The 13,948-nt window shown below is 53.0% G+C and overlaps 1 protein-coding gene across 1 annotated transcript; it reads right to left on the bottom strand.

The window, feature by feature from the left end:
- Positions 1 to 9,738: 9,738 nt before the first annotated feature.
- On the bottom strand, positions 9,739 to 13,334 carry LOC120410983 (regulator of G-protein signaling 9-like). Its single transcript, XM_039562581.1, has 3 exons — positions 13,315 to 13,334; positions 11,662 to 12,129; positions 9,739 to 10,847 (listed from the first exon to the last, which is right to left on the bottom strand). Exons 1-3 carry the CDS (start codon positions 13,332 to 13,334, stop codon positions 10,691 to 10,693), a joined length of 645 nt encoding a protein of 214 aa, XP_039418515.1. The 3' UTR covers positions 9,739 to 10,690.
- Between the last annotated feature and the right edge of the window lie 614 nt (positions 13,335 to 13,948).

Here is a 13,948-nt window from a genome sequence, read left to right on the forward strand (position 1 = left end):
GAACGCCCGACCGAGAGAGGCAGCACGCGGGCGGCGGCTGGCGGCGATGGCGGTGCAACGGAGCCGCGCCCAGCCGAAACGTGCGCTGGAGCAGGGCGCGGGGGAGTCATCGCTCAGGGGCCCGGCCGAGACGTGGGTGCAGCGCCCGGCAGCGGCAGCGAAGCTGCGACCAGAGGAGGCGACGCACGGAGAACTGAGCGGCGCGGCCCGGCCCGGCCCGCGCAGCCCCAAACGCGACCCCGGGAAGAGCACGCAGGCACCAGCAGCCCTGACAATTCCAACACGGGAGCGACCGAAGGAGAGAGCAAAGACGCAGCGAGACAGAAAACAGCAGCCACTCGGAAAAAGGAAAAGATCATAGTAACTAAGACCTTAGGGATAGTAAAATGGTATAATGTTAAGCAAAATTATGGTTTTATAACAAGGTGTGACAACCAGCAAGACATATTCGTTCATAGAACTGCTATTAAAAAGAATAACCCTGAAAAATGCATCCCAAGCTTGGGAGATGGAGAAGTCGTGGAATTCAAAATTGTTCTAGGGAGAAAAGGGTTACAAGCATCGCAGGTCACTGGGCCTGATGGTGTTCCTGTAAAAGGCAGTATATATGCAAAAAATCGTAGTCATGTTAGACAATATCTCCATTGTAAGCCCTCCCTACAGTCTCCCTTTCCTAATCCCACCTTTCCCTTTTACCCTATGTCCTATTACCCCCAGTGTATTCCCAATCCGTTTTTTCATCCATGGTTTCCCTCACAAAACCATGCTTTTGCCAACTGTTTCCCCAAAAATCCCTTTCCAATGCCGAGTGGGGGATGAAAAGGGGAAGGGAAGAAGTTAAACCCTCTCCTGCCTCAGTTTCCCCACAAAGCATGCTCAGAGAGTTCTGTCTCCCTTCTGTCAGCCCTAAGATGTTCCACAGAATCTGTTTGGACATTCATAGACTCAGGAGGGTGGCTTGTTTTGTTTTGAAACTGTTCTTGTTATGTTTATCCAGTTGTTTTCATTCTCCTTTTATTAAAATAAAACGGGTGAGGTGTTGGGGTCCCTCCCCCGCCGTGTAGCCCTGGGAGAGGGGCCCTGAGGGCACAGACACGGGGTTTCCCTGCCCCTGCTCAGCCTCGTTCCCATTGGTTGGTTTGTGTTCCCCTGCGCGGGCAGAAGGACCCTTGGTCCCGTGACTGGAACAGTTCCTCGGCAGAGCTCCGGCCATGCGGCTGGAGAAATAAACATCTCTGAAACAGCTAGCAAGAATCTGTCTGTCCATATATATTTCCTTTCCACGGGACTCCTGGTTTGATATATGCGTGTTGCAGGATCCCCACTGCAACAGTGCTCCTGCTTCCTCACCCACAGGCTCTGGGAGAGGAACTTGGTGACAAAAACCTGCTCCAGCCCCAACCCCGGCACCTGGAGGTGAACAGCAACAACACAGAGGTCACTCTGAAGAGGAGGGGATGGAGGAAACCTCAACATGGTGGCAGAGCAAGGCTGGGAAGAAATTAACTACCATGAAAGGCTGTTCCCTTTTTTCCCCTTCTACCACAAACGGAGCTGAGGTTTGAGGTGTGCAGGCTCCTGGCTCCAGCTGGTGACAGAGGCAGTGACACCATCATCACTACACTTTCCAGAGCAAACACAGCCCAGTCTCTGGCCCACACTGAAACCCAGGTTGTTCACTTCTACCCAGGTATTTCCCCTACCCAACCTGAACCCTTTCACACAGATGTGCTCGCAGCCACCCCTTCACTTCCCAGCAAATTCAAACCCTTCTCCTCTAACATGATGTGACCTGACTTAACCATGACATGCCCAGAGACAGGGACACTGCCTGCCAGCTCCTCAGCCCCCTCTCCATCAGCAGAGCCTGCTCCTCAGCCCCTTCCCATCCCTCCTGGAGAGCTCCTCGGTGCTGATCTGAAGTTTGGATGCAGCGTTGTTTTTATATATAAATGACATTATGACAAATGATGAAGGATTAAATTACACTTCAATCAAATCATGCCAAACCAGTAGGGATTGAGGTCCCAGTGGAAAGTATACATGGAGTTCCTCAGCTTCCTGATTTGAATGACTTTGTTCTTCTTCCAGAGAAAAGGGGAGGGGGGGGGACGAAGGAGAAGAGAGGGAAAAGGGAGAGGAGGGGGGGATTTGGCCTAAAATGAAACATTTTCCTTTTAAGTTGAACATTTGAAAATGGCTGGGAGGAAAGAGCTGAAACAGTGTAATGGCTGATACTGAAGAACAGCCTGGGACTTTTGCTTTTCGAGAACAGAAGCCAGGGAGAGAGCTGTGGTGTGAAAAAGGCAATGCTGTGTGCCTTGAAGGGGAAGGTGTTTGCAGCAGCCCATCTCCTGCAGACACTGAGAACCCCCTGCAAGGCACTAACCCAATTAGCTTTGCTAGAGCTGTGCTGTGCAAAGGCAAAGGACTGACAGTGGTTTTGGTAAAGGCTAAAGACAGCTTCCCTCTGCCTTGCACTCCATCGGAGGCGCTTTATTATCTTTGTGTTACCACATCTTGCAAAGCTTGGCTCCAGCTCTGCAGCTCTGTCCAGCCAGAACCTCTCTCCTCACTGCAGCACTGTTGTGAACAAATCCTGCAGAAACAGCCACTCCAGGGATGAGTTTCCCTGGAGAGAGACAGGCAGACAGACAGATGGACAGCCAGGCAGACAGACAGACGGACAGCCAGGCAGACACTGGGCTCTAGGATTTGCTTTAAGCACTTTGCCCTGAAGATTGTATCCAATACAACCGACCTCGTGCTGATTTCTGGGTGCAGATCTTGGGTGTTGTGTCCAACAGACCCTGTCAGTGGTCAGGCATTGGGATGGTGGAGTCACCGTGGAAGTGCTCAAGAGGCATCTGGATGTGGCACTTGGGGTTGTGGTTTAGGGATGATTATGGTGGTGTCAGGGTGATGGTGGGACTGGATGATCCTGAAGGTCTCTTCTCACCTCGATGATTCTATGTTTGCGTGATCAGTGAAAGCCCAAATAAATCAAGCAGAAGACACCAGGGTCCCCTTTGGCTCAAAGGTTGCCACTGAGGGACAACCAGGTTGATTCAGGTGTGACACACCTCCAGGATGGCATCAATCTGACGAGCTCAGAGCAGCTCAAAGCCTCCCTGGCAGATGAGAACAACATCTCCGTGAGCAGTTCTGAGAGCTGTGGCTCCACATCTGCATGTGAACCATGTGCTGGCTGAGCCAGAGAGGCTACAAGACCTTTTCCCACCTCCCCATTTGATTATTTCTGTCCTCACACAACACACATGGCCTGCACACGGTATCTGTGATGGACAAGCTCCTCTCTGGTCACATCATTTCAATACTGCTCTAATCTTGTCAAAATTAAAGGATAGAAGAGCCCCCCAGCAGGTCTAAAATCTCACTCTCAAGGCAGGGGAAAGCCAATTCCACTGAGAAAAGAGCCAAGCCCGCAAAAGAACACACGTGCACACATATCTACAAGTATGCTCAGGCACACACTCCTGCTCCTCGACCGGATAAAATCAGATCATCCCTTTCCCAAAATCCTTTTTGCTACGATTTTTCTCCTCATAGTAACAGGCTTTGCAAAGTATTTTAAAGAACAATTCAGCAATAATTCCCAGGAAACCATTTGTTACCTGTGGTTAACGTCCAATCCGCTCACATGGCAGCTCAACTTTCTGACACAGAAATCCAGGAGAACACTCGGACAAATCAAGACCCAAATTGGTTCAGCCTCTGAGGATAATAACGACTTAGAAATATGTATAAATTTATAAGTGGTTTTGAATAAGGACAGCATTTCAAAAAGCTCGAATTGTTACTTTGAAATAAGCCATTCTGCCTTTTTAAATTCCAGTCCTTAATAGGGGATGAGACCCAGACTGCCAAGAACCAAGGAGAGTTTTTGATGCAAATGAAAAGCGGCATTTAGAAAGTGCAAGTATCCCATAATAGAGCCCACACCACATTGCCAGCTCCCAGGCCTGTCTGGAGAATCCAGGGACGCATCCAGCCCGGGAGACCAGAGCAGGGGGGTTTAGAGGCTCCCTGGCCCCATGGCTGACCTGGTTTGTGCTGGTGAGGCCTCAAGGCTCACACTACAGCCCCACATTCAAGGGTTTCCAGTCAAAAACCACAGAAATTCCAGCCAGGAGTCAGACCCAGACACACATGGGCAGATGTGGCCACGCGGGGAAGGCATGGATGAGAGGAGAGCTCCTGAAGGCTCCTTGGACTGGTTTTACTGATCCTACCCCTGCCCAATGTCCCAGGAAAAGCTCTATGTTTCAGTGGGATTGATAATGAAAGCCCCTCTGCCCCCCATGGCCATACTTAGAGAAAAATCCTCTGGCAAAGAAGCATTGCTGGGATGAACACAAGTGATTCTCACACCCATCAAAGAGTTCAGGATCTCCACACTCAAACGCTCCATGGACACCCACTCCTGGCAGTGCCAGAGCTCCCCAGGCTGCTGCATGGCGGGTGAGAGGGGGAAGAAGCAGCTCTTGGAGAAGGCAGCAGCAGGACCCAGGCGCTCCCTGTCCTCCCCATACAGAGAGGAAGGAGCAGGGCGGTGCCTTCCTCACTCCCAGCTGTGCCAGAGGCTCCTCCTGGGTGGCCAGGACACAGTTCTGCCCTGGGAGAGCAGAGCCAGCTCTGCCAGGGAGGAGCTGAAGTGGTGGGGATGGGATGGCAGGCGGGGGGATGAACCATGGAGTCATTACGGTTGGAAAAGACATTTAGGATCATCAAGTCCAACCATGACCCAGGACCACCACTAAACCCTGTTCCCAGGTGCCATATCCACGTGGTTTTTGAACACTTCCAGGGACGGTGACTCCATCAGTCACTCTGTGGTGACTCTACTTCCAGGGGTGGTGACTGTCTACCTTGGGCAGGCTGTTCCATGCTTTAGAACCCTTCCCATGAAAAATTTATAATAATATCTAATCTAACCCCACCCTGGTGCATCCCCAGAGGATGAGGTTGCCCGTCATGCGGGGGCTGCCCCACGGCATGTGGGAGGGGGGGAAGGCGGAAGCAGGGAGGGACCTGGCACGACAGGGGAGTGACAGCGGAGCGGGAACGGGAGCTGGCCCTGGACAAAAGGCCCAATTAAAGCGTCCTCCCGCAAACAAACATCCCCAGAGCCCAACTTTTTCAAAGATGGCTCAGGAAAGAAAAGGGCCACGGGATCGGCGGGATCAACCTAAGTCATGTACATCTATTTAACAAGAAAACTCATTGATAAGCAAACCACCTGATGCTTGCACAGTAGAAAAGAAAACACCTGGTTCTGCCTGTGGGTTGATAAGCCAATATCTTTAATCTTTTTTTTTTCTCTTGATGACTGAAGTACACACTCTGTGCGGCCCTATGCTCCAGCCACACTGGTAATAGTAACAAAGCTTTGATGTCCCCCTCATTCAACAGAATGTTGTTTAGTTCAAAGCGAAGAACAGAGGCAATTCTTTGCTTTTAAATTATTAGCTCCCTAAGTCTTCTGTAATGATATAGTTTGACTGAAGTGTGCAGTTTATTAACTACATAAAGACGATATTATTAGAGCGGAGAAAGGCAGCCGAAAGTTTTGCCTTTCAGCTCAGCAGCAGGGGTTTTTGATACTTTGATCTCAATCAATGCTAAATGTCTTTGTGAGATAGAGGGAGCAGCAGAAATTACCTTTGGCACCATGACTACATCAATTATTTAGTTCTTTTTCTTATAAATTAAAGTGTTCTTCAACTTTTACCCCAATTTTTTCTTCCTCTTCTTCTTCTTTTTTTTTTTCCCTTCAGTTACTGGGGGGGGAGAAAGCCGACTGGAAGAAGTCTGGCTGTGAGTATTAATAAAAATTCCACTGACCTTTCCCAGTCCTGGTCTGGGAGGGTCTTCTCTGTGCGAGGAGGTGGATTCACGCGAACAACAACAGCAAAAGGGGGGCTTGGGGTAATGAGCTGTTTAATCAAACGACTGTGTAGGCTCTTATTCCAAATTTGTCTCTATTTAGCCTAATTTCTTTTTTTTTTTTTTTTCCCCTTGGTCTTTCCCAGCATTGCTGGCGAATGCAGCTGGAAAAATGGGACATCTGACAAGAAAGGTGGAGGGAGAGTATTTACAAGAGCAAGTAGTAGCAGGATACAGGGAATGGCTTCCCACTGCCAGAGGGCAGAGATGGGTAGGATATTGGGAAAAAATCCTTCCCTGTGAGGTTGGGGAGGCCCTGGCACAGGGTGCCCAGAGAAGCTGTGGCTGCCCCTGGATCCCTGGAAGTGTCCAAGGCCAGGCTGGAGCAGCCTGGGATAGTGGAAGGTGTCCCTGTGGAACTGGATGGGCTTTAAGGCCACTTCCAACCCAAAGCATTCCATGATCCAGGACTCCTGAGGCTGAAAGCAGAGCTTGCAGAGACCACAGCCCCTGGAGCTGCAGCAGGTGCCTGCACACTGGTGCTGGATGCAGAAACTCTCATTAAAGCCACTGGTGTCAGGTGATCCCACCCAGAGCTGTCACCAAACCCTACTCGCGCAGAACTCTTGTCCAACCTAGAGTTCATCCCCTAGAGCCAATAATAAACCATTCCCACAGCTGATCCATCTCATCCCAAGACGGGTGACAGACTCCTTCCCTGGGGGCAGAGGGAATCCAGCATGATGGGACTAGAGGAGATAACACAGCTCAGTGCTTCCCTTGGATAACAACAAATGAGTGAATATTTCAGTGGGATTTGTGCTCTTTTGATACTTCAGGGAAGAGGCTGGAGCAGAGCCAAGGGAGGAGGGTATCCCTGCAATCCTGGGGACAGCAGTTGGTGGCTGGGCTCAGCGCTGTGGTGCACCAGAGTGTGTTAGAAACCACTGGAACCAGAACCTTGGCTGGGAACACAGGCAGCAGGACCACAAAGGTGCTGAGGAGATGCCTTTAAACCAAGCTTTAAAGCACTGACCTCTGGCCAGAGAAATTCTTTGTGAGCAAGAAATAAAAGAGGTCTTTGCAGAGGTGTTGAGGCATGAACTATGGGAACTTCAATATATTTATGTGTAGAATGTGTTGGAGAACAACATAATTCTGTTTTCATGGTGATCAAAGTTTTGCAAGAAGGAGGACTTGAGACAGTGGGCTGAGCTGCTATGGCAACATGAATTTTAAAAAGTAAACTGACTTGCAAGAGCTTATCTCTTCCTCTTTAGTGTGGTGCCGAACAGATCTGGGAACCTCTGACTGACAGGGATCCTGTGAGGTGCTCACCTCTGCTTCTGGGCCAGGTGAATTGCAAAATGCATAAAACATATCCCTCGTGGCAAGGGGAAAATTATTCCGTGACTGCATTTGTCCTGCACCCCAAAGAGCCAAGTCATGGTGATTCTTTCATCGTGTGTTTATCACAACTCAGATATTCAGATGTTGGGGTGGATGCAGCACGAAGCACTTTGGCTGTGCTGACATCCTATTCTGGGAGCAGGGTGGGCTGCCGGGCGGTGCTCAGAGGTGAATTCCACCCACGGGCAGGCGTTTCCACGAGCACCATGACGTGGGCTCGGTTTACAGCTTGGCTTTCAAGCCACCGGCACAAAATGTAGAGGGAGCGGTGTCAGGAGCCCTCCCTGACAGCTCCTTTCAGGAGAGGATGCTGTGAGGAGCTGTCACGCTCTGAGTCAGCTGTTCTTCCAGGGCTGGCATTCCAGGCAGGAAGAGCCTGCTTGCGGAACCATCCCAACCACGCCGCCTGCCAAAACCACACTGGGAATCCCATGGGAACCAGCCCTCTCCCGGGCCAGCTGGTACTTCCTGCTCCCGAGGCCTGATCCTGCTGGATGCTGAGCATTCTTTGTTCCATTTTTAAATTAATGAGACCTGAGCAATGCACAGTCCCAGACCCCAGGGAAGAAACAGCCCCTCGGTGTTCTGGCCATGTGGCCCAGCTGGAGAGGAGAGGGAAATGTCAGGCTTGAAGGGAGATTTGAGAGACGCCTGGAAAACAGATCCTTAATCTGGAGATTTTAACCAGGTTCTCCGAGCTGGCCATGCTCCCACACACAGCTCTCCTCCCCAGCACAGGCTGTGACCCCAAAACTGGCAGCCCCATCCCTCCAGAGAAGGATGAAGATCACCAGCGTGGGACTCCATTCTACTCCCATTCTATCCCAACAGTGTCCCCTTGAGGTTGGTGGCTGAGGCAGCCTGGGAAGAGCCCTCATGGAGGTGAGGGGGAACCCCAGAAGCTGCTCTTGTTTTCCAGGCTGGTGCAGACAACAAATCCCAGCAGCTGTGGGTGAGCCTGAGTGAAGCCTGAGTGGAGGAGCCCATCCCACAGTGGGTGTGTGACCTCCACACTTGGAAGTGGAGCACTCGGAGAACCACTTGGATAAGAATCTTCCTTCCAAGTTCATTCTGTGAATATCCAGAGCTGGACAACTGCAGCCCATCCTGCAGCACCTGGAGCGTGGGAGCTCCTCCAGCACCGCGGAGCCGGAGTGGGAGGGTCTGTGCAGCCCTGGGAGGTGCGAGAGAGGAGCCTCTGAGGGGGACACGGGGCTCCCTCGCCACTGCTGCTGCTGGAATCTCCTTTCTTCTGGCAGCCAAGCAGCAGGGAGTTTTCTGAGAAACTGCCCACAGGGAGCGATCACTTTTTCCAGTCATTAACCTTACACATCCCTCACGTTACCGGGATACCTTGGATGTCTAAGTTGCTGCAGCGAGCTAATTCCTGCAGGTGACTCCAGGCAGCGGTAAGTGGGCTCTGCACAGCGAGGGGATTTGAAGTGCCAGAGCTGAAAGCGCTCCCGACTCCGGCACGCCAGGCCTCCAGCGGGGGACACAGCCTCAGATGTCACCGTGCGAGCACAGCGTGGTGGCAGGAGCGAGCCGGGGCCTCTGGAGCTGTCATTTCCAACCTGCTGCCAGCAGCACCCGGGGGAGCCAAAGCAAAGGAAGGAGGGCTGGGCACGGCCTTGAGATGCACAGGGCAGGGCCTTGTGCCCCAGGGAAAAGAGCTGTAATTGAAGGATATTGGGGGAAAAGATATTTGGAAGGTATTGGGAATAAAAACCAGTGCCCTGAAGGGATAAATGTTGGGAACTCCCAGTGCTGGCCTCTGGGATAGGTGTGTACCTGCCTGGATGTTGCTGCACCGGGTATCCCAGCCCTGACAGAGCAGCAGTTTTGCATCTGAACTCCTTTCTCTGGTGTAGAAGATGAGCACAAGGAGTATTCAAAGGCAAGGAGGTTCCCAAGAGAAGCCCCAAACCAATGAGAAAAATATTTACAGTAGGATGGCTCTTATAGTATGTACATGACATTAAATACTATATTATTTTCTCTGACACATCACAATGCATTCCTGTTGTGTTTCCTGGATTATACATCACCAGTGTCCTGCCAGGACTGGCTGAGTTAACAACATTCACACAAAAATTGCAGAAGACACCAGATTTGTCTCTCATCAGTAACAGGTGTCACTGTTGGTGACTGCAGAGCAGGACCAGGTCCCTCTGACAGAGCAAAGCCATCGAGAGCCAACGTGTGTTTGTACAAGAGGAGCACCACGGGCAGTGAGGGCCAGCAGCCTCCTGCCCAACCCTTGGCTCCCCTGGGAAAGACTCTTTGGAGACAGAAGCAGCCTCTAGATTTTCCCAAACTGCCCTGTGATGGGACGTGCCAGCTCAGAACGGGGAGCAGTGGGCGTGTGTGAAGAGAGATTAACATCCCACAGCAGGACTGAGCATGTGGAACCACACCAGCCACACAGGAAAAACTCCATTTATAATCAGAAAGTACAAAACAGCACATCAGAAGTCACAGGTCATGGCCAAGGTACAGAACAGGGACCCACAGAACACACACCAAGGAAATTCCTCCAGGGAATAAAACAACCACCTTCAAACACTGACACAAGGAAGGCAGCGGTCCAACACTCTCACAGTATCAGCACAGGCTGTGGTAACGCATCAGTCCCTGCTTGGAGGGGCCCAAAACACCAGCAGGGGTTTGGCTTGGATCTCCCCAGGTCGAGCCATGGTTTCAAACCCATGCACTGGGAAGCTGGAGCTAATGCAGGAGGGCTCTGCACTCCTTGATGCCTCTGGGATCAGTTTTGGTTTGGATGAAGGAATGATGCTTTGCCACTCAGCACACAGCTGCTCTTGAGGGGCACTCCATTTCCCCCAGCAATCAGCTGTCTCTCAGTCAGCATGCTTTAAAATTTGGAAATTGTTAATTAATAGGAGGTGGGTCCAGGCTGAGGGACACAAACTCAGCCCAGTTTTGGCACTGAAGCCTGAGCCCTGCTCTGACAACCCCCTGCTAGCCCTGCTCCAGCTGTGCTGTGTTCAGTGTGCTGACACCTCATGACCAAGCCAGAAACTCCGATAAGACACCGTTTCCCAGGACATCACCCACACATCCTCCATCTGCTCCAAGGCATGAAACCAGGCTTGTTTATCGACAAGTTTGTCATGAGCAGAACTGAATACACCAAAGATAGGAAAGAAAACCAGTCCAGAAACACTTGGAGCTCTTGGATCACAAACAGCTGGGCACACCAGGGGGTGTTTATCTGTGGCTGTGGTGCTCTGAGTGTCCCTGGTGCTGGAGGATGGCTCTAACACACTTCTCCAACAGCACTGAGCACTGTGCTGAGCCACCCACAGCAAACACTGCGGTCTCAGGCCTGGGAGCAGCATCCGTGTCGGGGTTACCCCGCTCTCCCCTCCTCCGTGGGGGTCTCCCAGGGGCAGATCAACTCCTTTGCAGAGCCCTTCCGAGCTCGGCGGTGTCTGTCCTCTCCAGGCCCACAGCCCCTGGGGCAGGCTCGGCTGTCCGAAGGCGCAGCCGTTTTGACTTGGAAGAAGCTGTGTTGGGAAGGAGAAACTCATCACACACACGGCGCTTTTTGATGTGCTCCGAGGCGGCGAACGAGCTCGGCTTTGAGATTCCCACTTCTAGCCCCAAATCCCAAAGCAAAACTCCCGGGCATGAGCCCACGGAGAGGGAGGACGAAGGGAATGTGCACTGCCACCCGTTTGAAGCTGCAGCGCCGTGCGACAGAGCTCCGGAGCGCAGAGCCAGGTGGAGCAGGAGCCCTCAGGTTTGCGCTTTGGAATTTATAATGTGGACTCATCCACTCGGCCAGCAGCAGAGGTGGGTTAAACGAGATCAGGGACATGCTGCTCCTAGTGAGGGACATGGCCAGGGTTTGGTTCCTGCAGGGGCAGCCTTTCAAGGCAAAAATTCCCCACCTCACACGTCCTGCCCTGGAACGACAAACACTTAGCAACTCTCTCTCAAGATTTCCCCTCCCTTGTCACTTCTGTGTCTCCTCTGACTTGAAATCACTAAACCAAACCTGAACCAGTGTTCAAGAACACTGAGGTTTTCCAAATTCAGGGATTAAAAGTAAAACCTGGGGTTTTGCACCCTGAACATGAGGTGTGAGAATAGCAGAGGCACTGCCAGCATGGGCTCCTGGCCTGTTCCCATCGGGAAACTGGAGGAGTGGAGACAGGGAAGAGACACTTTCAGAGTCTGGGCTTTGGTGCAAGTGTGGGAAAGGCGACTGTCAGACAGGTTCTCAGGGGCCTCTCCCTCTGGCTAACCCCAAACCGGACCGATCCCGGAGCTGAGCCCTCTCCAGGGTGGGTGTCCAGGTGTCCGTGCGGTGCTCACCTGCTGACCGTCCTGGTGTCCGGCCGCAGCCGCCGCTCCCGCCCGCCCAGCGGCTGCACTTTCCCGTGGGGCACAGCCGGGCACCGGGGCGACAGCGTGGCCAGGGTGGGCGAGGTCCAGCAGCCCCTCCTGAGGAACCGGCCCCAGGACCGGGCAGCCAGGCGGGACCTCCTGCTGCCGGATGGGCAGGGGCCGGGGCTGGACGCCCGGGGGTCCATCTGGGTGGCCGCGGTGCTGTCCAGGGCCAGGCTGATGGGCGAGGGGCAGGCGGCGCCGTGCGGCAGGGCTGGGGGCCCGGGGGACACGGAAGGCAGGGCCTGGGGGACGGCTGGTGGCGATGCCGGGGTGCTGGGGCCAGCGTGGGCAGCCGGGCGAGGGGCGCAGGATGCGAGGTGGCCTGGCTGTGGGGAGGAAAAGGAGAGAGGCTCGGTCAGGTCTGGGCGTGACACCCAGGGTGGTGTCCCCAGGCTTCATCAGGAAGAGAATCCCTCTCCTCCTTTGGTGCTGCCAGGAGAGAAGGGCTCAGCTGGGAGGCGGCGACAGCCACCCCAGCCGGGCCTGTGCCAGTGTCCCCCTCTCCCGCAGCTCTGTCCCCTTCCCTGCCCTCCCACCGCCGGAGCGCAGAGGTGTCACTACTTGCCTGCGGGGTTATTGCTGCCGCAGCCCCCGCGGGTGCTGACAGATCCAGCCCCACACCCGCCGGGATGCTGGAGGAGACACCAGCTTGTCTCATTCCTCACAACGACTAGCTGCGGGCACGGAGGAGGCTGTCATCCCGGGAATCTGATCTTGGTTATGAACAGCACAACCAAGTCACACCCACGGCACCAGCCGGGGCCGGGAACAGACCCTGAGCCCCAGCCCTGACGGCTCCTAGTACCACTCACATCTCATGCTGAAGCCCCCAGTGTCCCTGGCTTGGGCTGTGAAGGCCCCAGCACAGCTCAATCAGCCCTCAGGACAAGCCCAAGCACAGACTGGACTGGACAAGGACAGGACATGCTGCATGCCACGTCCCCTCCCATTTCCCAAGGACTCACTCCCAGCAGGAATGAAATGCAGCTCAAGTGTCCAAGGAGAGGAGCTGAGAGCAGGGGCACGCACAGGACATGTACACACACACGCAGGGATGGCACAGTGAAGGACGAACACACTGAGACACAACAGAGAAGGATGAACTCGGTTCTTTTTCCATTTTCTACATTTATTTTTATTAGACAGATGAATGCATGGAAGCCATGGCCAAAAAAATGAAACAAGACATGGAAACAAACAATTTCTTGGGTGGCACAAAGTGAAGTCCAGCTTGTACCAGGCAACCTTCCTCTTTGGGGACTGAGCAGCAGAGGATGAGGAGCAGAAGGCTGGGCTGTGCCAGCTCCATCAGCCTGTGGCAGGGCACAGACAGCTCCTGCCTGTGTGTGAAGGATGGGGGTTTGTTCCACATGCAGTAACTGGAGTCCCACAAGCACAGTGACTCCCAAGCATGCAGCACGAACCCATGGGAGGGGAGCAGCGATGCCAATCACAGATGATGAAAAATCAGAGAAAGGAATGGATACAGAGAACATAACAAGCAATGCAGCAGACAAAATAGAAGTAGAATCAGAGGGACTGACGGGAACACACAGATTTGTTATTTATTATTTATACCCTGACTTGATCTTCCACATGTTACTACATACTGGCAACCCTAACATGCTCAGTGCTCCATGTTACACAAACTCTAGAGAGAATGTAGAGCTCATCACAGCCAAGTAGCTTTGGGCCAACCCTGCCAGGTTCTGGAGTGTCTTTCAGTGCTCTGATGTCAAAATAGGTTGAGGGTGCTCAGCACCAGCACCTGATGTAACAAAGCCTTGGGGTTTTAAGCAGAATTTTTTAAAAAGGCAGCCTGAGCCTGCTCCCCTGTACAACAGTGCAGAATGTGCCTTTGCTGCCAGCAGGGGTAACAACAGAGACTCAGCACAGACATCAGAGTGGAAGTCTGGGGTAACTCAGTTTGAATTCCTCTAAGGATGTTTACCACTGATAGGTTAAGGAAGGGCAGGACAATCTCCCTGGCTCAGCCCCAAGTGGAGGAGAGGAGTGGCACCAGATCAGTGTCCAGCCCTGATCCTGCCTCTGATGTCACACACAGGGAGGGCCAGAGTCACTGTCAGAGCTGTTGGGCACACAGTGACATCCTGACTGTCCCTTGTTCACAGGGAGCTGCCCTGCAAGGACCCTCCAGGGCTCCAAGGGCCTGCATGCACCCCACTATCTGAGGGCTCCCACTCCCTGCCAG

Source organism: Corvus cornix, chromosome 18 (genome assembly GCF_000738735.6).
Source record: "Corvus cornix cornix isolate S_Up_H32 chromosome 18, ASM73873v5, whole genome shotgun sequence".
NCBI lineage: Eukaryota > Metazoa > Chordata > Aves > Passeriformes > Corvidae > Corvus > Corvus cornix.

What these genes read in the sequence shown, in the direction of transcription:
- LOC120410983 (XM_039562581.1), bottom strand. Translation starts at nt 13,334, where the DNA reads ATGTGGAAGATCAAGTCAGG. An exon ending in ATGTGGAAGATCAAGTCAGG is followed by an intron (nt 12,130 to 13,314) that starts GTATAAATAATA and finishes TTCCTGATGAAG; the next exon opens with CCTGGGGACACCACCCTGGG. An exon ending in GACACCAGGACGGTCAGCAG is followed by an intron (nt 10,848 to 11,661) that starts GTGAGCACCGCA and finishes TTCCCAACACAG; the next exon opens with CTTCTTCCAAGTCAAAACGG.